A 21,980-nucleotide genomic window follows, 5' to 3' on the forward strand; every position below is an offset into this window, starting at 1 on the left:
AAGATGACAAGTTGCCTAGGAAATTCACATCCCAAACTTATTTTTCCTAAATCAGCTATGACTTTGATTTTCCATTTTATAGTTAACCAAGGCACTTAAGAGCCTGAATTAAGGCTCTGGGCCACAGTACCCATGAAAGTTGTAAAATCTTTTCTGAGGATTACTTAAGAACATGCTAGAGAAGAATAATGTTGAAGGGAGGCAAGAGGCTTTGGCTGATGGAGGGTACATTTAATGGCCTGTATGAAAAAGAAAGCTCAAGTGGTGTAGAACAGTGAAAACAGCAGTGAGACCAGAGGACAAAAAGTCAAAAATAAAAATTAAATCCCAAATCCACCAAATTGCTCACTGTGTGATCCTGAACAAATCATTAACCTCTCAGAAGCTTAGTTCCTCATCTATAAAGTGAAACTAATAAGAACTGCTGAGGATTAAATTAAACAATACCTTGACAATATCTAACACAGTACCTAGCACTGAGAGGTGGATGCTCACAAAAATAGAATATTTGATCAGAATCAGTTTACCCATGCTAGGAAAAAGACTTGTGTGTCAGGTTTTCAAAGCAAGTGGAATAGTGATGCTCTAGATCTGCTGACCATTTATTTGGAAAAATCTGAGATAAGCTCTTATTCAACAATCCTTGCCACCTTGATCCTCTATACAATACATACATACAGGTTTGGACCTCACTAATACAACCTAAGTCTCCCCTAGCTCCTATTAGCAATCCCCTATCTATCATCATACACCCAACCCCATCCCACCCCAAACACACACACATACACACAGAAGCAGAAACATTTCACTTCTGTTCTTAGGAACACAGAATTATGTTGAAAGGCAGTTATTCATAAGGCTGCACATTCATGTACTCAAAATAAAAGACATCCCCACTTTTAGGAGGGCCATACTCACTGTGCAAGAAGGATATGACTTGAGATTTTGGTAATGGCATTTCATAAGCAGCTGCTTTTATGTACACCATTGAGATGTTAGTCCCCAGTCTGTGAGATCTCTGAGACCTGAGATGATGTGTTATTTCTCTTTGTATCCTCAGAATCCATTACAAGGTCTGGTACAAACCTGGCACTCAGCAAATGTATCAGTGAATAAAAGAATGAATTGGTGACTTAATGAATGATATGTTTACCAAGCTGATATTGCTGAGAATTAAAATGTTCCACAAATGACAGATCAAATCCTTAACTCAAAGTTGGAAATAATGTTCTCAAATCAAATAGGTACTCGTTCATTCATCTGTTCAATAGCTAATCAGGGCAGTGAGCCTGAAAAAAATTAGGCCTACAATCAAAAAATGTATGGTCCTAATCCTGGTTGCCCCACTTATTGTCTAAATTGCCATGGAATATCCCTTAATTGCCTCCAGTCTAAGTTTCCTCATCTGTGAAATAGGGATGCTGATCCATGCTGTGCCTACCCCTAAGTTGGTTTTGAGAAGCAAAGGAGATAATGTGCCTGAAAGTACTTGGTGAACTTTCAAGCACTTCATACTTCCTAGGAATTGGAATCATTTAGTCTCAAACAGGTCCAGTGGCTCCACTCCCAGTTTCCAATCCCCCACTAGCCCCCATACCTTCTGAAACCATCTAAAAACGGAACGCAAAAGAGAAACGATATACAAATACCAAATCATTATGTTGTACGCTGAAACTAACATGATGTTAAGTGGCAATTATACCTCAATGAAAAAAAAATAAAGGAGGAGGAAGGAAGGCAGAGGACTAGGTCTCTTGACGGCTTTAAGCAATTTTGGCTTACCTGATTTCTTTCAGGTCCTGAATATGGTTGCCAGAACAAGTCACTGCTGCCTCTGATAAAACGATCTTATAATACCTTTTTTTTTTTCTTATAATACCTTTTAAAGTCATCCAAGAAGCATCCTTTTTGGATTCACTCTGGACTCTCTGTCCAGAGGTGGTTTTGGCCAAGTGTGGCAGATTGTGATGAGAGGGAGATAGTATGGTAGAAGTGGAGTGGGAGGCTGTGCCAGTCAGGGGACACAAGGTGAGGAACGAGAGATGGCCAATGTACACAAGAAGGCAGCAACGGACAAAGAAGAGAGCAGTTGCTTTGAAAAAGAAAGGGGCCTGGAGTCTGTGGAAAAGAGTTCAAAGAGGCCAGGACCAAGGAGAAGCTCAAGGCTTTGTCAAATTTTGCAACTACAGACTTAGAGGATGAAAACCAGAGGGACAAATGCCTCTAAAGAAGCCCCGACCTGTACCTACAATGAACACTTGCTAACTGCTAGTTTCTCCACTAATAAATTCAGAACTGCAATGGAGAATAAAGTAGAACAAAAATATGTATCACTTTTCAGCAATTGGCATGTGCCATGGTAACAATGCACGTGACCAGAAACTAAAAAGGAAAAGAGGGAAATGAATATATCAAACTGACACTCTCTTGCTACTCTCAGCAGCTACCAATAGCAAGAACATTACGACTCCAGACAGCTGACCCACTGGTGCCAGAGCTCCTTCCCTTTCACTCTTACTCTTTTATAAACTGAGAAGGAAACCAAAAGTGATAGAACAAGGAGTCTTAATAGAGGCTCTCTAGAATCGTGGGGGCTAGAAATGGGTCACCTTGTCCTTCCCCATGGGAGGAAGCCAAACAGATTTCACCTATCAACTTACTCCCCCATAGACTGGGGTACGGTCCTTGTCTCTTGTGATTGGCCAGCTTGCTCTTCAATGACTCAGCAGATCTTTAAATATACTCAGGCAAGGAGCTGCTCTGAGACATAGTTTAAAAAAAAAGTTTTAAACTGTTTGGGGTATTGAGACGCAGTGAGGAAGGTCCTTTGTAAACATAAGGCTCCCAAGCAAATTTCACACTGCTATGAAGCTCTCTCTCTATGCTAAGAGGCTTGTTTTTATTCTGCTGACTGCCTTTTGACAGCTAGCTGTGTGGAAGCACAAGGATGAGAAAGGGGACAGTTCCACACCATGGGAGGAGTCAAATAAATTCCTGCCCAGTGATTTTTGTGGGGGGGGGAAAGGGGCCAATGTATGCAATGGAGTGACTGGTTTAATGTAGGGGGCCTCAAAATCACCAAGGCCCCAGACACTGTACTGGGTCACTCTGTTCCCTGTGGAGGACCATGACCACTGGCTGAGGGGAAGGGTCTTTTCACTCTCCCTCTCTTCTCAGACCAGCTCAGTCTTGCTCTCTGAAACAAGCATCAACTAGTGAAAGATTTCAGCTGAGCTGAGGGAAGTAACTTAATAACTTGCATTACCAAAGCAAATCACACTCTCTGTTATCTGCAATGACCTCACACTACATTCCAGTCAAAGCAGTTTGGAGACTTGGAGCTTTAGTGGAGGAGAGGAACGGGCAGCAGTAGCCTGGGGAAAGGCCCATGCACTTCAGAGTCTGCTGTGCATTTTCCCAAGCTCTGCTTGACTGGTATGATAATCATAACAATAAAAAACAATACAACAACAATAATAGGTACTATTTATCAAGTTTTATTCTGGGCCAGGCACTGGTCAAAATTTTTTACACTCATTGTGTCACGCATCCTCACAAGAACCCAACAAAGGAAGTATTAGTATCTTCATTTTAGAAACGAGGAAACTGAAACTAGGAAAGATTAAGTGGCCCAGAACAAGCACTTAATAATCGTCAGAGACAGGATTTAAACCAGGTCTGTCAGATGCCAAAGCCTATGCCTGAATCCCAACACTTTATACTTTAGCCCTGACCCCAACCTCTCTCCCAAGAGCCCTCAGCCTTTCTGTTGTTCATTCAAAATCCCTAACTCTACAAGATACCTAAAATCATTGAGATGGGCATTGGGGAGTAATTTATAGGCTTTAGATTGTTAGGAACCAACTGTGGAAATCACCTACTGTGAGTCCAAACCTCTGCCCTATATACAAAGTCCCCCGTGAGTCCATCTTCTTTCTGAATGCATTCAATGAGGGTTAATTTATTACTTGTGTAAGAACACTGCCAGTGGACAGAAAGGGTGTGATGAGTAAGGAGGGAACTAATATTTCAGCATCTACTAAGTGACATGCCCTTTATATGTTGCTTTATTTAATAAACACAGTGACACCGTGAGGACAGCATTCCACAGATAAAGAGGCTAAAGCTCAGAGACGTTGAGTTACTCACCCAAGGTCATACTAGTAAGTAAATGGCTGTGCCAGAACTGAAAGCCAGTTTTAATTCTGATTTCAGGGTTCTTTGTACTTTTCCTTAATCCGTCTTCCATGAAGAACAAAAGCCTTTGGGGTAAGGAAGGCTCTCATCATTTGCCTGGGTCCCTGATCTGACAGGGATGGCAAACTCATATGCCTACAAGAGTCAGGCAAGTAACTTAAGTGAATAAAGCTGATTGTTGGTGTGTGGGCAAACTGGAAAGTGCACACCCCATCTGGAGAATCAGTTGCTCCTTGCTTCTGCCTAGTTATTGCCGTGGAGGAATATAGGCCCAGTGATGCCTGATCTTCATTCCCAAAGTTGGAAATATGATTTTTTTAAAAAATTTTATTTATTTATTTGAGACAGAGAGAGTGAGAGAGAGAGAACATGAGCGGGGGGAGGGGCAGGAGGCGAAGCAGGCTCCCCACTGAGCAGGGAGCCCGGAAGGACCCGTGGGGCTCGATCCCGGGACTCCAAGATCATGACCTGAGCCGAAGGCAGACGCTTAACCAACTGAGCCACCAGGGCGCCCCTGGAAATATGATTTTTTTTTATGTGAAATGCCATCGACTAATTTGATAAACATATATCCACACATGCAGGTGCAAAGAAAACTCATCTGGCCCAGCTTCCCAACTTCTGATGTAGGGTGAAACTACTCTGAGAAAATGTTTTCTTTTTACTAAACTGCCATCTGTCCTCATTGGTTTTGCCCTCTGGGGTACTAGAGAAAAATATCTAGCTCCTTCATTCCATAACAGTCCTTCAGTTACATTGAGAGAATATTTAATGTCTACTGCTCCCTGACTCCCTTCCCACACCCAACCCGGCATCTCAGTTTCTCCATGCTTTACAAAAGAGGAGATGCCCCATGAACACTGGGTTGACTGCAAATATAGTCTAACCAGAATTTATGTGAGCAAGACTTTCACTTCCTTTATTCTGAATCTCATATTTCTATTAATGGAACTTATGATCCATCAGTTGTTTCTGGCAGTCACTTAATACTACTGACCCAAAATCACTTGATTAAAAAAAATATGGAATACCTACTATGTGCTAAGTGCTAAGCTATGTGTTTTGTATATCTTACACAAAGCTATCCATGAAATAATTTTTACCCTGAAAGAGGGTATAGTTTAGGAAGATATGTAAGACATGCACACAAATAATTATCATAATTTAAGGAACTAAGTACCATATCTATGGAGAAGGAAAAAAGGGTTATATCTAAAAGGCACAAAGTGCTGACTCTTGACTTGTACCCAACATCCATCATGTCATCTGATCTGCTCCTGCCCGGAAACTTATAGAGATTTCTAGCCCTAGTTTACAGATGAGGAAAGTAAAGCCTACATTCTTTCAACCATATTATGTCATAGAGATCACTTCTCCATGGGTTAGGGGATGAGGAATTTTATCTGGTAGGAGACTGCTTTTGAGCTAAGCTTAAAAGAATGGATGGTATTAAAATTGGGATAGCTTCAAGGCCAAAGGAATGATAGGAAAAACACCAAGTTCAAAGAATAAAGGAGTAAGGATGGTTTAAGGTGATAGGGACTAGATCCATCTGGCTGGAGCTGAAGATTTTTGTAAGGGAATTATCAGACCTGAGGCTGCGACAATAAGCCAGATCATGAAAATCCTTGAACACCAGACTTAAAGAATTTGGACTTTAACCTATAAGCAAATGAGGAGCACATGCAATTTCAAACGCGTATTATGTAACTGTGTAGCAAGGTTTCCTCTGTACTAAGCATTGGGAATAAAGAGATGAATTAGAATTTCAACCCTCAGGGAACTTACAGGCCAATGGATGAAAGAATACTTATAATACTATAGATGACCTTTGAGAAGGTTAACCTGGAGGGATGAATACAATATGCATCAGAGAGCAGGCAATAGGTCACTGCACTAATCCGGGTAAGAGGTGATGAGGATCCGACCTCAGGTAGAAGGCATGACTAAGAAGGCTTTGGGAAACAACAATACATCATTTCACTACACTAATTCCCCAAGACTGTAATGCAGCTTTTCCAGACACTGCGGGGTCATCTCTGATGGGGAACTCTAACTTGGAAGAGTAGAAATATCCCGAAAGAAGAGCTCATCTTATGCAATTCCACATCTGACCTGGCATATTTTGAGCTAATCCAGCACCTCACCGAGGTCCAGCAAGTATCCAAAGCAAACTACGTACTATCTGAAAATATGAGCATGGTTACCATTTTGTCTAAAATTAGGTAGTTGATGACTGAAATGTCTCCGTCTAATTTAGCTGATCAAACAGATTTTTCAAATGAACAATTGGAAACTCCCACAGAATACACACTTGTTAACCTTTGTATTTTTAAACAAAGATGAAAGAGAGGAGGAGTGGGCAGAGTAAACAGACCCAAAACATGTTTTGGAATCCTTTCTGCACTCAAACATCAAACATCAAGGGTTTCCATCTTTACTTTCAACTCTCGGTTTATGCAACCTCTTCAACCAGTTAGAAATTAGGTAATGCTTTCTGAAAGGCGACCCACCATAACAGGTTTGGAAAAATGCTTTCTCTTCTGTCCTGCCAATTTTTCAAAAGAAATAACTAAGTAGTTATCACTTATATGAGTGGTAAAATTGCACCTTATTTTTTAAAAAAATCTGGAGAGAAGCAGACTTTTGTAGTCACCTCTTTCTATTTCCACAGTAACAAAAATGTTATCTGACAGCCACATTCAGCTCTTCCTAGGGATCCCGCACAACTCATTTGAGGCTAGAAGGACAAAAGTATGCATCTTGTTGTACTGTGAAGTTCTTTTTATTTAGGGCAAATTCCACAGGCTGACATTTTTTCCTGACATTTGTGTTCCATTTGTCCAATGTCTGGAATGATATGGATTCTGATAATTTTCCCCATTCTCTGTCCAATCTTGCTGATGCACAAAGTTATTTTTTTAAGTTATGGGTAGGTTGATACAGAAAGGAATAGAGAGATACAAGTTAGTGTGAGAAGAGAGCCAGAGTGAGAGAATGCAAAGAAGTCTGGCAGTCTGGAGTCTCAAATTCAGGCTCTGGTTTTGCTACGCACTCACTATGTGACCTTTGGTAAGTACCCTTTCTCCTAAGAGCCCTTGAAAGAAGCAGGTATATTGTAAGGATAAAAGCTACACAATGTTTGAAGTTCAGGCACTATGTTTTATATTTTAAAAAATTTAGTATGTGTAGTACCCCTTGCCCTGAATGTACTGGAAAAGAAAATAAGTTCTGTAGAGCTGAACTGCCTAGGTTCTAGTATAGGCTCTCCCACTTAGTTGTTCTATAACCTTGTTCAGATATGTTACTTAATTGTTCTGTGTCTGTTTCCTCACCAGTAACATGGGAATGATAACAGTACCTACCTCAGGGAGTTATTTTGAGTATTAAATGAATTAACATATGTGAAACACCTGACTTCAGAAATTCAGCTATTTTATGTTTAACTTACTAGCCCTCCTACTGAAGCAGGCATGGACGGAATTGCCCAGGTGTGTATTGGCTTTGAGATTTTCAACCACCTCAGTAACTCTAGGCCCTTTTCAATAATTTCTATAGTTCTGCTTTCCAATTCCTATTATAAATGATCAACTTCGTTCCACCACCTTCTTTGTGTCCTTCCACCTCCACTTTAATCCCCAGGCACTCAGCTTCTTGGTGAGGATCAGTAGACTATAACAGAGGCAGTACATAATTAGGTCGTCCCAGTAACCAGTCTTTTAGGATGGGAGCAGCAATGGCTGGCTCATCTGAGAAGCTGCTGGTTTTACATCATGGTTAGAACCTTGTGGTTATAAGCCAGACTTCCTGGGTGTGCACACAAGCTCTGCTACTTCCCAGCTGTGTGACCTTTGGGCAAGTTATTTAACATAATTATAATATTTTGGTTTGATCGGATGCAGCAGCCAATTTGTGCGGTGTTCTGGTTTTTTATTCACGACTTAAATTACCTGGTTTAAGGTTTGGGTAAGAAGAAAAGACTCACTCTCTACCCCAAATGAGGTTTCAGAATAACACTGAGAAAAGAAGTACCGAGTCGGGATCCAGGAAAACTGAATTTATGTTCTAACTCTATTGCCAGCCTGTTGTTTCACCCTGGATAAGCCTCTACCCTCTCCTAGGCTTTCATCAAGTAAAAGGGGAGAGAAGAGAGGGCACCAAAGTTCTACATGATCTCTAATCAATCTTCATCTAATCTAATTAATCTAATTAATCCCAATTAATCTTGAACAGCAGGAAAGGTGAGGGCACTGCGTGAAAAATGAGAGGAAGCCATCAGGATGTTCACCAGACAAGTTAAACTTTATAAATCCAAAATCAAGCTCTTGATTCCTACCTGCCTCACACAATACCTGCTCTTACTTAACAATCTTCACCATCTCAGTAAATGGTAATCAGTTTTCAAATTGCTCAGATCGAAAGTCTGGCAATCAGCCTCAACTCCTCCCTTTTTCTCACAATGAATATCTAATCTGTCAATAAATGCCATTGGCTCTACCATCAGAACACATCCAGAATCCAGCCACTTCTCATGTCTTCCACCAATACCACCCTGGTCTAAACCACCATCATCTCTCCCCTAGATCACTGCGGTGGTCTCATCTCCCTGAGTCCCCCTTGCTCCTCCAGTCTCTTCTCCACACAGACAGTAAGTAAGCAAACAAATGCATGTACTATCAAAAAGTGGTAGCTGTTATGAAGAAGGATTCTGTTAAAATATAAGTCATATCACATTATTTCTCTGCTCAAAACCCTCCAATAAATCCCCATATCAGAGTAAAAACCAAAGTCCTAATGAAGACCTGTGATGCCCCTCATTAACTCTGATCTCATATGACTCTCCACTTACTTAAACTAGCCATACAGGCCTCCCTGCTGTCCTCCATCACACCAAGTGTGCTCCTATTTCAGGCCCTTTGTACCCGGGGTTGCTTGTGTCTGGAATAGTCTAACCCCAGATATCTCGGTGGTTTGCTTCTTCATTTCCTCCCTGTCTCTGCTCAAGTATCACCTTCTCAGTAAGGCCTTCTCTGATCAACAAATATAAAATAGTCTCTCCCACAGTGAATCTCTATCTCCCACAATCTGTTAAGCTGTTCTTCGTGACACATCTCTCACTACACTGTAAACTCCATAAAGGGAGGAATTTTTGTCTGCCTTTTTCATTGTTGTACATTGGTGTCTATTATAGAAGTTGGCAATATAATAAATGCTCCATAAGTATTTGTTGAATAAATGCAGATTATAAAGTCAGATGGTAGGTCATTCGCACCCAGATCTCTTATATAAACCAATCCACCAAACTCAGTCTCGTGAGTTAATAAGAGACCCAAAGCCTTACAAGCTTTACCAGTTTCTATTATTGATACCAATTAAGGTTCCTTTGCCTCTCTGAATCTCCTACTTCCTGAATATGACGTGAGAGAGATGTGGGATTTAAAAAAAAAGGAACACTTGATTTGAGGAAGCAAGAGTGAGACGGAGATCCTAGCGGTGTCCCTTTAAAGCTGTTTGACTTTAGACATGTTACCTAACCTCTCTGACCATAATATGTACAGTGGGAGTAACAATAGAATAAAAGTATGAAGAGTATTATACCTAAAACCTGGCTACACGTACAGGGTAAGAAAAGAGGATGAAATGCAGGAATGGGATATGAAACTGATCCGTAAACTGTAAAGTGCTACTGGAATATATCCAAGGTCACTGCTCCCAGCTTCACATTCAGAAAAAGGTATTAAGGAATCAGTGTTACTAAAAATGGTTTTTTGCACTTTGGGAAGGGACATCCCAGATAAAACACTAAGTACCACAATGACTTACTTATTGTCTGGTAGTAGGTGGCTCTGGCTCAAGTTAGCCTGTACAAAGGAGGCCAACCATTCCCAGGGAATTCCAGCCGCAGGACACTTGCAGTCCCCCTAGCGGCCAGATTGTGGGACTACACCTCCACAAGCAAAGAATCTGCTCAACCCACAGAAAACAGAATCCATGATTAAAAGGGTGGGCCATTTCAAAAAGCTACATCATCGAATTCAACAAAGCCCTTATTAAAAAGAAAAAAAAACTTTAATGTGCCCCTTACTCCCAGAATTGTTTGATCTGTACTTCTCACTTCCCTTCCCTCCCTTAACTAACACCCTGAAATCCAATTCATACCTCAAAGCTAGCCACCATGATCAATGGAAACCCTGAGAGCAGAATAATAATTCTTAATTTAACCACCAGACTAGACACCTTCATTGGCTCTCACACCAAAAATAGGCCCATAAATCACCCTCAATTTTAATTAATTCCTCATATTATTACAGATATCAAACTTGTTCCCAGCATGTGCAATAATATAACCAAAGAAACTGAGGAAGAAACTAGTAACTAACTTGACTGGGGTGGTACTTCTGAAAAAATAGAAATATATTTCAACCCCTCACTCGTCATTACCTTTACAGAGGTACCACTTCCTGGTGTTTGAAATATCCATCAAGACCTATAATCTATTGCTAGAGTTCAATCATGTCCCCACTTAATCCATAAAGGATAAGAGGCAGCCACAGGTAGTACTGCTGACCAAATTCAGCCCACACTGATCCATTTCTTTTTCAAATGCCTTCATTTTAAAAAAGCCGTGCCATACAATCCAGCATCTCTCATCATACTGGCATCACAGTGTTGCCATTCTGTTTTGTTTTTTTGTTGTTGTTGTTGTTTTTTTAATGGTTATAAACTTATTGAGGATAGTGATCTCAAGATTCTTCTGAATTGTGTCCTTTTTACCCTAACCTCCTTATAGCACACAGGTAGGCATACAGCAGGTGCTTAATGAAAAGTGGTTGATTGATGTGTACTTTTAAAAAAATCACTTTAATAGGGTCATTTGTAAAGACAGCCAGGTCATGATAGGACCTTGTACAAGTTCAGTGGCCTGCCGTTTATGCACCATTATCAAGACACAATAGCTGGAGCTAATTAGATATGACCCTTAGCCTAGAGTGTTAGTGAGGCCAAAGTTCAGTCCCTTTATAGGTAAATTGTATCTTTGCTTCATGGTTATAGAGTCCATCTCCGAAAAGAAGCCCAAATCATATGAGAGTAAATGAACCATTTCCTCATCTAGAAATACACACCAGAAAGAGTGGTGGCATTTATTGTATCCAAAGGACAACACATAAAAACATAAAATTATGACTCCAGCTGTTTACACAAACCTAAAGATAAGCCAGATATAGCTAGTTATTTCTTTGACCTAGTTTGCATTTGTTACCTCTCCATGTTAGTTTTGTGTGTAGAAATTATTAATTCCTCATCTCCTTGCTAATAGTTTCCAAATCCAAATACTAAAAGGGGACTATTAACCGCATAAACCTTATTAGGTTTCTTTCCTACTGTTCTCTAAAGACCTGATAATTTTAGAGGCATTCTTCTATTCATCCAGAATTCATACCAATTTCAATTTACAGCTAAAGAAAATTGAGAACAGTGTCCCTGTGTGGCCTTCATATAGGCTGAGACAAAGTATGCTTTAACTTTAGTACAGCAACAGGAACGTGCCTCTTAAGTCCCAGACATGTTCAGAGCTCAGGTACTTTCAGCAGGGTTGTGGGATACAAGGTCAACATACAAAAATCAGTTCTATCGCTATATACTGGCAGGGAACAATTTAAAAGGGATATAAAGAAAATTATTTCATTTATGATAGCATTAAAAATTAAAATATTTAGGAATAAATCTAACAAAAGTACAAAATTTATACTCTTAAAGCTACAGAACACTGTTGAGAAAGAGCTAAATAAATGGAAAGATCCCATGGTCACAGATCAGAAGATTAAACATTGATTGTTAAGATGGCAACACTCCCCAGATTGATCTACAGATTCAATGCAACCTGTATCAGATTCTCAACTGGTTTCTTTGTAGAAACTGACAAACTGATCCTAAAATTAATACAGAAATTCAAGGGACCCAGAAAGGCCAAAAGAACAATCTTAAAAAGAACAGAGTTGGAGGAGTCACACTTCATCATTTCAAAACTTACCAAGCACCTACAGTAATTAAGACAGTGTGGTACTGCTAAAAGAGCAGTGGAATACAATTCAGAGTCTAGAAATAAAACTTCACATTTATAGTCAACTGATTTTATACAAAGGGTGCCAAGACAGTTAAATGAGGAAGATTCCACAAATGGTGTTGTGATGACTACACCATTTGTTGATAGCTACATGCAAAAGAATGAAGTTGGACCGCTACTCACATCTTATGAGTTATTTAAAAACTGAAAATTGGTCAAAAACCTAAACTTATCAGTTAGGAAGGAAACGTAGGTGTGAATCTTTGTGACCTTCGATTAGTCAAAGCCTTCTTATATATGACACCAAAATCACAAGCCACCTAAGAAAACAATAGATTGGACTTTATAAAAATTCAAAATGTCTGTGCTTCAATGGATACCATTAAGAAAATGAAAAGACAATTCACAGAATGTGATAAATATTCACAAATCGTAATTTGTTACAGGACCTGTATCCAGAATACATTAAAAAACTTTTGCAACTCAATAATAAAAAGACAAATAATCCAATTAAAAATGAACAAATTTCTGGATAGAGATTTTCCCAAAAAAAGATACACAAACAGCCAATAAGGACATGAAAATATGGTCAATATTATTGCTCATTAAAGAAAGGCAAATGAAAAACCATTTTGAGATACCACTTCACACATACTAAGGACAACTATAATTAAAAAAGACAGTACGTATTGGCACGATGTAGAACCACTGGAACCCTCATATTTTGCTGGTGAAATTGTAAACTGGTGCAATTACAAAAACAGTTTGGGAGTTCCTTAAAGGGTCAGAGAGTTACTGTATGATCCTGAAACTCCATTCTTAGGTATGTACCCAAAAGAATTAAAAATATTATGTTCACACACCCACAAAAAATTTGTATGAATTTTCATAAATGTTCATAGCAGCATCATAGAAGTCAAAAGGTGGAAACAACTATAATGTTCATCAATTGATGCATAGGTAGATAAAATGTGATACATCCATATAATGGAACATTATTTGGTAATAAAAAGGAATGAAATATCGATACCTGCTTCAACATGGATGAACGTTGAAAGTATTATTCTATATGAAGGAAGCTAGTCACCAAAGATCACATAGGGCATGATTCCATTTAAATGAAATGTTAAAATAAGCAAACCCATAGAGACCAAAAGTAGATTGGTGCTTGATAGTTGCTCAGTGTTTGGCGGGGTGGGGGGTGGGGTGACGCTAGGTGATTGAAATATTTTAAAATAGTGGTGATGGTTTCCCAACTCTGAATGTACTAATATACTAAAAACCTTTGAATTGCACTTTTTTTGAAATACTGTATTTATTTGAGAGAGAGAGGGAGACAGAATGAGCATGAGGTGGGGCAGGGGCAGAGGGAGAAGCAGGCTCCCCACAGAGCAGGGAGCCCCATATGGGGCTGGATTCCAGGACCCCGGGATCATGACATGAGCCGAAGGCAGACGCTTAACCCACAGCCACCCAGGCGTCCTGAACTGCACACTTTTAATGGATGAAAATGAATTATGTTTCACTGAAGCTGTTATTAAAAAAATAAAATAAAACTCAGGTACTACCTGATCTAAATTGGCAGCATTCTCAGGTAACCAGCACTTTAGAGCTATAAGCTTATCTGGATGAGCCACTCTCAACCCTAATGTGGCCTGCAGGTTGGCAGCAGGAAATGGTTTAAGAGAGAAAGGGTGGCAGCACCCATGAATGTGCAAGGAATTGTGCCTAATTCACAGTCCTATCATTTCCGGCAATAGCCACTGACAGTAGCCCTTACTGAGCACCAATCTAAAACATCTATCAGGTGGGAAGCTGGTAGAAAAAAAGCTGGGAAGTGCTGCTCTAGAGAGGTTTCTCCACATGGTAAACAAATGTTATAGAAAACTCAACTATTTCTATACCCTCAATTAGCAAAGGGTTGTTCGCTAAGCATCCTCTTGGCCTACTCAAACTTACGTGTTAGCCAGTAAACTATAAGACACTGGGGCTTTTCTTTGAAAAGGTGCTCTAAATATGAGATTTCATAATTCTCTTCAATATGACAAATGCCAACCCATACTGGTAACTGCAGAGAACATTACAAGCAATGGAAAAAAAAAAAAAAGGTCAGCTTTGTGTTTAAGATGAGGATAACTTAACTCTGAATTCAACATTTCAGAACTTGATGGAATGCTGGTAGGGGAAGTCTGAGGTAGAACAGTTTCTTCAATATCATTCTTTGTTTTCAAATGATTACTTTACATAGCATCAACATATTTATTAGCCCAGCCAGACACTTCGAAGAAGCATCCTCACACACAGATTTAGGTATTGCTTGTGAAAGTGTGGTGGAGGTCTGACCCAGTACAGTCTCAGTGAGGGTCCAGTTATTTTCAGGCTTTGAGAGAAGGTTGCCAAAATGGCCAGTAAACAGAGACAGAGATCAAAAGAGAGAGAGAGCGGCTGGGCTGGCAAAATATTTCATTAAATCACCAAGGCCTCAAGCCATCTAGTTCAGCTCCCTCAGCAACTGTTGAATTAGGCTCTAACCTGAGGCCAAAAAAGCCCAGCTATTAATTTTGCAATCCCCTCAAGTCATCTAGCCTTAAGAGAAGGGCTGGCATTGATCTGATTGGTTACTCTCCAGATTAAAAAAAAAAAATCTTTAGGAGCATGCCACAGGTGTAATGAGGAAAATATCCCAAAAAGTAGAAAGAAGTGTCTATGTTTCCATTGAGTTAAAAGCATGAAAGGAGAGAAATGAAAGAAAATCCGGGACATGCAGCACTTGAGGAAGCTGCAGACAAAGAGAAAATGGTGGAGGTAGGGGGTGGGGAGAGGTTTCCTTTTCCCTCTCTGACCAACCTCACAAAACTTGATTTTTGTTTGCTTTCCATTTTTCAGAATCATGATTTCAGGTTTGGTTATAAAATAAGTCCCTTGCTTGCCACTCCCAGCCTACATTCTGTTCCCTGTTTGAGCAGACTTCCAAATGAAACTGGTGGTCTCTATACCACCATGGGAAAAAAAAATAACAAAACTGTCCAGGTCCCTAACTCCAACTCATAATCCCACCAAGAGCGTCACAGTACAAGTAGGAGTCAGAATCCTAAGGATTCATTGTTTTAAATGTGTATATGTACACCACAGGAGAAAATTATTACAGGGAAGAAAAACACTTATAGAAAATTAAATGTGCCAGCAAATTCAATATATTATATCAAAGTTTACAACTCAAAGAATGGAAGTCTGATGAGGTAAAATTAGCCCTGGCAAGAAAGTGCCCCAAAGTGACCCTGCAATTGGAAGGCTACAAGCGTCTTGGAAAATATCTTTTACTGATGCTAACCTTTGGCCGAGCTAAAAGAGATACTCTGTGGACAACAAAGAGGAGCCTTCCATCAGTACATCTTGCACATATTTCCAAATGGGGTACCACCCATTGTGGCTACTTGGTCCTCTGGTTCTGATCACTGGTACTCAAACATAACTCACTAGTTATTTGCTGACAATGGAGAAAGGATGCTTCTTTCCAACATACTGACTCTCAAGGACTATGGACAGAAAAAGCATCAGACTATCTCGGTCCCAAAGCAAAATTCAGCGTTAGGAAAAAAAACAAAAACCACTCCTTGCAAAATAGTCATAAAAACTTGTTCGATAACTAAAGAGGGGAGAGGAGATGGAAAGGGGATTAATAAAATGCCTTTCTTTTAAATAACTAAGAGGGAAAAAAGCAGGATTTGCTGATCTCAAAGCACTACAAAAATATTACCTATTATAAAGATAAGAATAAATTACCAAGAGAAAAATTCTTTTTGCATCCAGATAATTAATCTAAATCCTAACTCTTATTCTGGCACTTTCTTCCTTGGGCCTCAGCTCCCAAGAATATTTTTTCATATTATTGTGCTGCTTTCTGGAATATAAAAGGTCTTACTTCTGTCAAGTGGGCAGGTGGTCTATTAACAAAGTTGTAGTCTTGTTTGATCTCTGAAAGACAGCTCCATTAAATATCATCAGGGTTGTACAGAAAGCCCCATCGCTTTTTATTCTTCCTTCTGTTCAAAGCACATGCTTAAACTTAAGTTGTTGTTGTTTTTTTCTTTTTTTTTTTTAAAGGACCACCTTCAGTTTCTCCTTCGGCCTCTCTCCTTTGAGCAGAAACATTGTAGATGTATAAGAACATAGAGTTATTTCAAAAGTTACTAAAGTTAACCCCCCCAATTAACTAATGTGTATGAACACACACACAATTGGGAAAGGAGGAATCCGACATTATTGGAAGCCTCTAGAATTTTTAGATTTTTAATTCAAATTTAGCACGTAATGCATGCAATACAGACAGGGTGGAAGCTCTGGCTTTGGCTTAAAAAATCCCTTGCCTTTCACCAGATTGTGCCCCAATAAAGTGAGGGAAAGAAAGATAAAGTAAGAAAATGTCAACTTTTAGACTGGGGTTGGTCGCATTTTGATGAAATTGATAAATTTTCAAAAAACTGACTCAACGATTTTCTATATCCTAGAAATGAAAATTCTTCGTCAACCCACAAGACAGGAATCCCAGTTTTCTCTTTCACTAGACTCTCATAGCCAGTGCTGCAACCACAAACCGGGGAAGATTAATAATCTTTTACTTTCTTTGGGTACTGCTAAATTCTCACTAGTTAAGGTCATTAATTTAAGCAGGTCTTTCTAACAGAGACATTTTCCCACTAAGACCTGGGATAAAATAACCTAGCTTACTGCACACCTCATGGGAAGAACTTTTTGCTTTCTATAGCTACTTCCTGAAATTCTCAGGTTATATTTTCAAAGAAGCACATCCCTTGGGGCGCCTGAGTGGCTCAGTCGTTAAGTGTCTGCCTTCGGTTCAGGCTGTGTCTCTGTCAAATAAATAAATAAAATCTTCAAAAAAAGAAACACATCCCTTAACAAAGATGTGGAATTGCTCATTTCCTCCCTATTAACTGTGTTAACTGTTGGGGAGGGTGTGCAGAAGAGAAAAGGTTCCAGTTTAACATCATGGTTATGTCAAGAAGCACCTGAGACATCCCCATCCCTCAAAAAATTTCACAGGACTAGCAACAACCCTAGGGGAAAAAAATTAACCCTACCAAGTAAATCTGTTCTTATAAAATGAAGAAAAATTCCACAGTATAACCACATTGCAAAAATAATTTTAAAAAAAAACAAACTAACTGGAAAACATTTTGATGATATAAATAAACCCTTTGAAAATTCTGTAAGCTAAACACTTAAAATCTAATACTAGGATGTAAAGGCTGGTAAGAAGCTGTTTCTTCAATAGCCCAAAAAATAATACTTTATGAAATCCTATCCTCCGCGTTCTGTCCTAGCACTGTTCTATCAACCTTCCAAGAAAAAAAGCATCAGTAAAAGGAGGCAAATTGTTGGGTTTAACTCACCAAAGATGCTAAGGCTAACAAAGAAATTTTGGAAAAGTCACAGATAAAACAAAACAGCTAAAGCAAGACGTAACAAGACACAACTCCAAGGGGACATAAGTACCCAGCACACCTAAGGAGTTAGTTCCTTGGTTAGTATTCCCTCCCTCATGGAGATAAACTAATACCTTTGGTGGGGGGGTAGGGGGGAGAATCTTCAACATGATCTCCAAGAAGCTCAACAAATGTAGGAATAATTTTTAATAAGCAAGGTGAAATCGACCACCACTTTTTTCATGTCCTAATTAAAACTCATGGGCAAAATTATGGCTCATAGGTCCCTAACAGTTCTTACTAAGTTTGTTAGAGGTAGCAGCTCATGTTTTAAAATGCAAGCACATCTAATATAACACTGTATGTCACCTATACTTTAATAAAAAAAATGCAAGCATATTCTTAAAATGAAGGAATATATTGAAGAGCCTCACTCCTCCCTCCCAAAAGCAATTTCTGGGCACACTGGAATAGCAGGAAATTCTTTAAAAAAATTTCCAACACTTTATAAGTCAGAATCAAGCCTGGCTAAATTATTCATTAAAAGAACATTCTCTTTTATGGATCTGATGCAAACTTGAAGTAGGGGACTGTGGATCTGCTGTACTCCATAGAGAAAATAAACTCTTTACAAGACCGAACCAAGCAGCTATGTCCAGTATGGTCAACCTATGAGAGCAAATACTGCCCAGTGTTTACCAAGAAAGTTGTCCTCTCGTTTCCCTCTACCTTTGCCTGCTCGGATTCTCTCTGTGGACTTCCAACCCTGGGGTAACTCCTCAGTTGTTGCCGGGGAAGGAACTTCACCCTGTCTTCACACAACGTCCCTCAGAACCCAGAGAACTCAGACCTTCTTTCCCTAATCCGGCACCTCCATTTTATGTCTTTGGAGGAGGCGGACTGAGAAAAATTTGGGCCAGTCTTTTTGCCTTTAACCTGCCAAGACCGGCCACAGGCTGGAGGGCAAACCCTAACACACTCTAAGAGGTGAAACCGCCCATAATTCCTGTCCAGGTTCTCAGATTTGGGAAGAGGGATGAGAAAAAGTACTGGAGGACTTAAGAGCTTTATTTCTGAAGGTGGCTCTTACTACTGGATTTAAGTTTGGAGCCTTTGGGACATAGAGCACCGTGAGGTACTAAGGATTTCAAGAGGCTGGAGGTGGGGGAGGTGTTATTAAGGTATCTGGAAGGACACACACCAGCACCCAGGGCTCTCAGTGGTGGGGACTGGTGCACACAGTGGGGCTTCTGAGCACAATGGTCTTATCTTTGGCAGGCTAGGAGTACCCAGAAGGCTCCAGATTCAGGACGGCCCTTTTTATGGAACACTGTTGAGCTCTTGCAGGGGTAGAGTGTTCCCGCAGGTAGAAGAGGAGAGATACCCCAGAACGCCGACTAACTCTACATTCAAAGACATGTCTAGGAGAAACTTACCGCATGTCCCCATACGGTCCGGAGTAGCTCTCCATCCAGGGACCCATCTCGCTTTTGACACAACTGGGACTCGGATAGGGCACTCTGCTCATCACACCGCCGGGATACCACACATCAGGTGGAGGGAAGTCACCTTCCTGGCCTGCCAACCCCTGAGGTGGCCGAGTGTAGCCATAGGGGGTTACAGACCCTGCCTCGCCAGCGCTGCCGCCTCCGCTCCCGCCACAGGGCCCGTACAGCTGCTGGCCTTCTTCTGCTGTGAAGAGAGTGTGCCAGGAAGAGGAGGCAGTGGCCGAGGGTGAGCCTGAGCTGGGTCCCACTACACCCCCGCCATGCAGGCTCGCCAGATCCCCGTAACGGCATTGTGCCGCTGCAGCCGCCCAGGCGCTGCCATAGTCCAGCGGGTTTTCCAGCTTGATACGGGTGTGAGGATGGGGAGGTGTCGGAGGGGGCGGCGGCCCGGCTAGGGAGAGCGGAAAGTTGTAGTAGTCGCGACTCTGATAAGCTGCCGCTTCATCTAGCGCTCCAGACTTGTAGAGAGAAAGGGTGGATGGCAGCTCAAGTGTCCCGGAGACCCCTGCTTCACCGCTGCCCGAACAAACCAGGCTGTCGCCATCCAACCCTTTGGCATAACCTGCCTTGAAAGGGGAATACTCAGAAGTTTCTTCGGTGCCCTTGCCTGGGCCGTCATCCAGAAGAGAACCTTTGCATTCGGCCAGCGGGGCGCAAGGACGTACAGCGGGTGGACCTCCCAGGAGCGGGGCGTACATGCAATCCCCCCGAAGCTGTTCCCCAGGACTCAGATGCTCCAATGCCTCCACACCCAAGCCCATGGACACCGACACTGCCTTACACAACTCCTTGGCGCTGTCTGAGATGGTCGAACTGCCCCCTAGGTAACTGTCCTTGGAGGAGGTGGGAGCACCAGCGGCCTCCCTAGCTCTCCCGCTGCTGCTACCTTCCGATGCTACCTCCTGCTGCTGCTGCTGCTGAAGGAGTTGCATGGTGCCGGCCTCGCTCAGGATGTCTTTAAGATCGGTGGAACAGCTACCTAAGCCCGGGAAAGTGGGGCCCAGCAGGGACAACGTGGATGGGGCAGCTGAGTCATCCTCGTCCGGTGGTGCTGGCTGCTGCTGCTGCAGCCCCTTGCCGGTGGCTGAAGCAGCTCCAGGCTCTGGAACGCAGCCGCTCTCCGTATGGCCCTTGGGGGCTGGCTGCTGTTGGGAAGGCTGCTGTTCCTCGTCCAGGGCCAGGTAGCCTGTGGGGCCTCTGCTCTGGGCTTGGGGAGAGCCATCGTCACCCTGCTGTTGCTGCTGCCGAGGACTGGTCTCCTGCGGCTGCTGCTGCTGCAAACGGGCGCCGGGAGGTGCTGCGCTCGCGGCCTCAGGGTGCCGGGGGCCCGGATTCTGGATCACTTCGCGCACGCTCTGGAACAGGTTCTGGAAAGCTCCTCGATAGGTTTTGGACGGCGGCCGGGGGTAAACCCTCCCTAGCCCTAACTGTACCTCCATCCTTGAGCTTGGCTGACTCTTCCGCCTAATTCCTTTATTCCGCTTCCCCTTCTCTAGCTGAGAAGAGTTCAACAGGCTGCGATGCGGTAGTCACTGCAGCTAATTGCCCACCTGCGGGAAGCTCCTGGGAAGGAAACTTGCAGGAATAACCACGCAAGAGCACTCTGACAGCCTCGAAGTCTCCTGCCCAGGAAAACACGCGCTGGACACGATCTGCCCTGCTAGGCTCACAGTCTGTTCGTGAAATCTTGGGAGGGTAGAGTCAAAAGATGCCCAAGTCTTGAAGGAAACAAAACAAAAACAAGGAAAACCCTCTGCCTTCCAAATTCAGTGTCCACTGAAGCAGGTGCAAATAGGAACCGGGTTATTCTCTTTTTGTTTTATTTTGGGTTTGGGGGTTTGTTTTGGTTGGTTGTGTTTTTGTTTTTGTTTTTAATTGTCGATTGAAGCCCTCACTGCCCTCTGCCCTTTCATTGTTTGGTCTCTGGCCCTGCAAACTGAGGGCGCGGGGGGGGGGGCGGTGTAGCTCCTGCGTGCAGGAGATGGAAAGGGAATGAGCGGAACCTGGGGGCCGGCCCAGCGTACCGCCTAACTAGCCGGGTCCCAGCTGCAAGTGCTGAAGCGGCTCGCCGGTCGCCCGGCTCCCCAGAGCCGTCTTTGCAACGTGCAGCTAGCTCGCCTGTTCGCAGCCAAAGGGAGTTACCTCTCTGCAAACTCCGGCTGGCCGCGCTGGGCCGACTGGGGTTGGGGGGGGGTAGGGAGACGGGCAGGGAGGAGCGGGCCGAGGCAGCAACAGGAGAGGAGACCCAGGGCGGGGAGTGGGGTGGAGGGGAAGAGGACAAAGGCAGCCGTCAGTCCTACCCGGCACTTTCCTCGCTTCCTCCGAGTCTCTAGCTGCTTTTAAAAACTTCACCGAAGAGGAAAGGGCAGCTGTTGGGGCGGCGGCTTCAAGCCACCGTGCTGCAAGAAGCGTTCGCTGTCGCCGGAGCCCAGCTGGGGTTGACGCGGTACGTCCCTTCAGCTCCTGTCCGGCACTGGAGCGGCTAGCTCCGTCGCTTTCCTCTGTTGCCTCTTCTGCCTCCCGGTTTGCTCGGGACCCTCCAGCTCTCCCAGAACGCTGGCTCCCTGGGATCTCGGAAGGGGCGCTGGGAGGTGGAGAGCAAATGCAACAGTTTGCTAGTCGGGTCCCGCCCCCGCCGGGCCGGCCTCCTTGCCTTCCCACCTCCTTTCTCCCTCCCCTCCCCTTTCCTTTTCTCCCCTCCCCTCGCGGCGCGCTAACGCCGGGTGGCTTTGGAGGAATGAGTGCTGGCGCAGCGTGGGTGAAGGC

At 42.6% G+C, this 21,980-nt stretch overlaps 1 protein-coding gene across 1 annotated transcript in view; it reads right to left on the reverse strand.

Moving 5' to 3' along the window:
* AR (androgen receptor) overlaps positions 1 to 21,133 on the reverse strand; it is a 178,620-nt gene extending 157,487 nt beyond the window's left edge. The window contains exon 1 of the mRNA XM_028126576.1: positions 19,143 to 21,133. Coding sequence (XP_027982377.1) covers positions 19,143 to 20,653 — 1,511 coding nt within the window. The 5' untranslated portion in view covers positions 20,654 to 21,133. The remainder of the gene's footprint in view (positions 1 to 19,142) is intronic.
* Positions 21,134 to 21,980: the final 847 nt, after the last annotated feature.

The sequence above is a fragment of the Eumetopias jubatus genome, unplaced genomic scaffold, assembly GCF_037043125.1.
Source record: "Eumetopias jubatus isolate StellerSeaLion01/CBP00866 unplaced genomic scaffold, mEumJub1_p1.0 scaffold_11, whole genome shotgun sequence".
Lineage (NCBI taxonomy): Eukaryota > Metazoa > Chordata > Mammalia > Carnivora > Otariidae > Eumetopias > Eumetopias jubatus.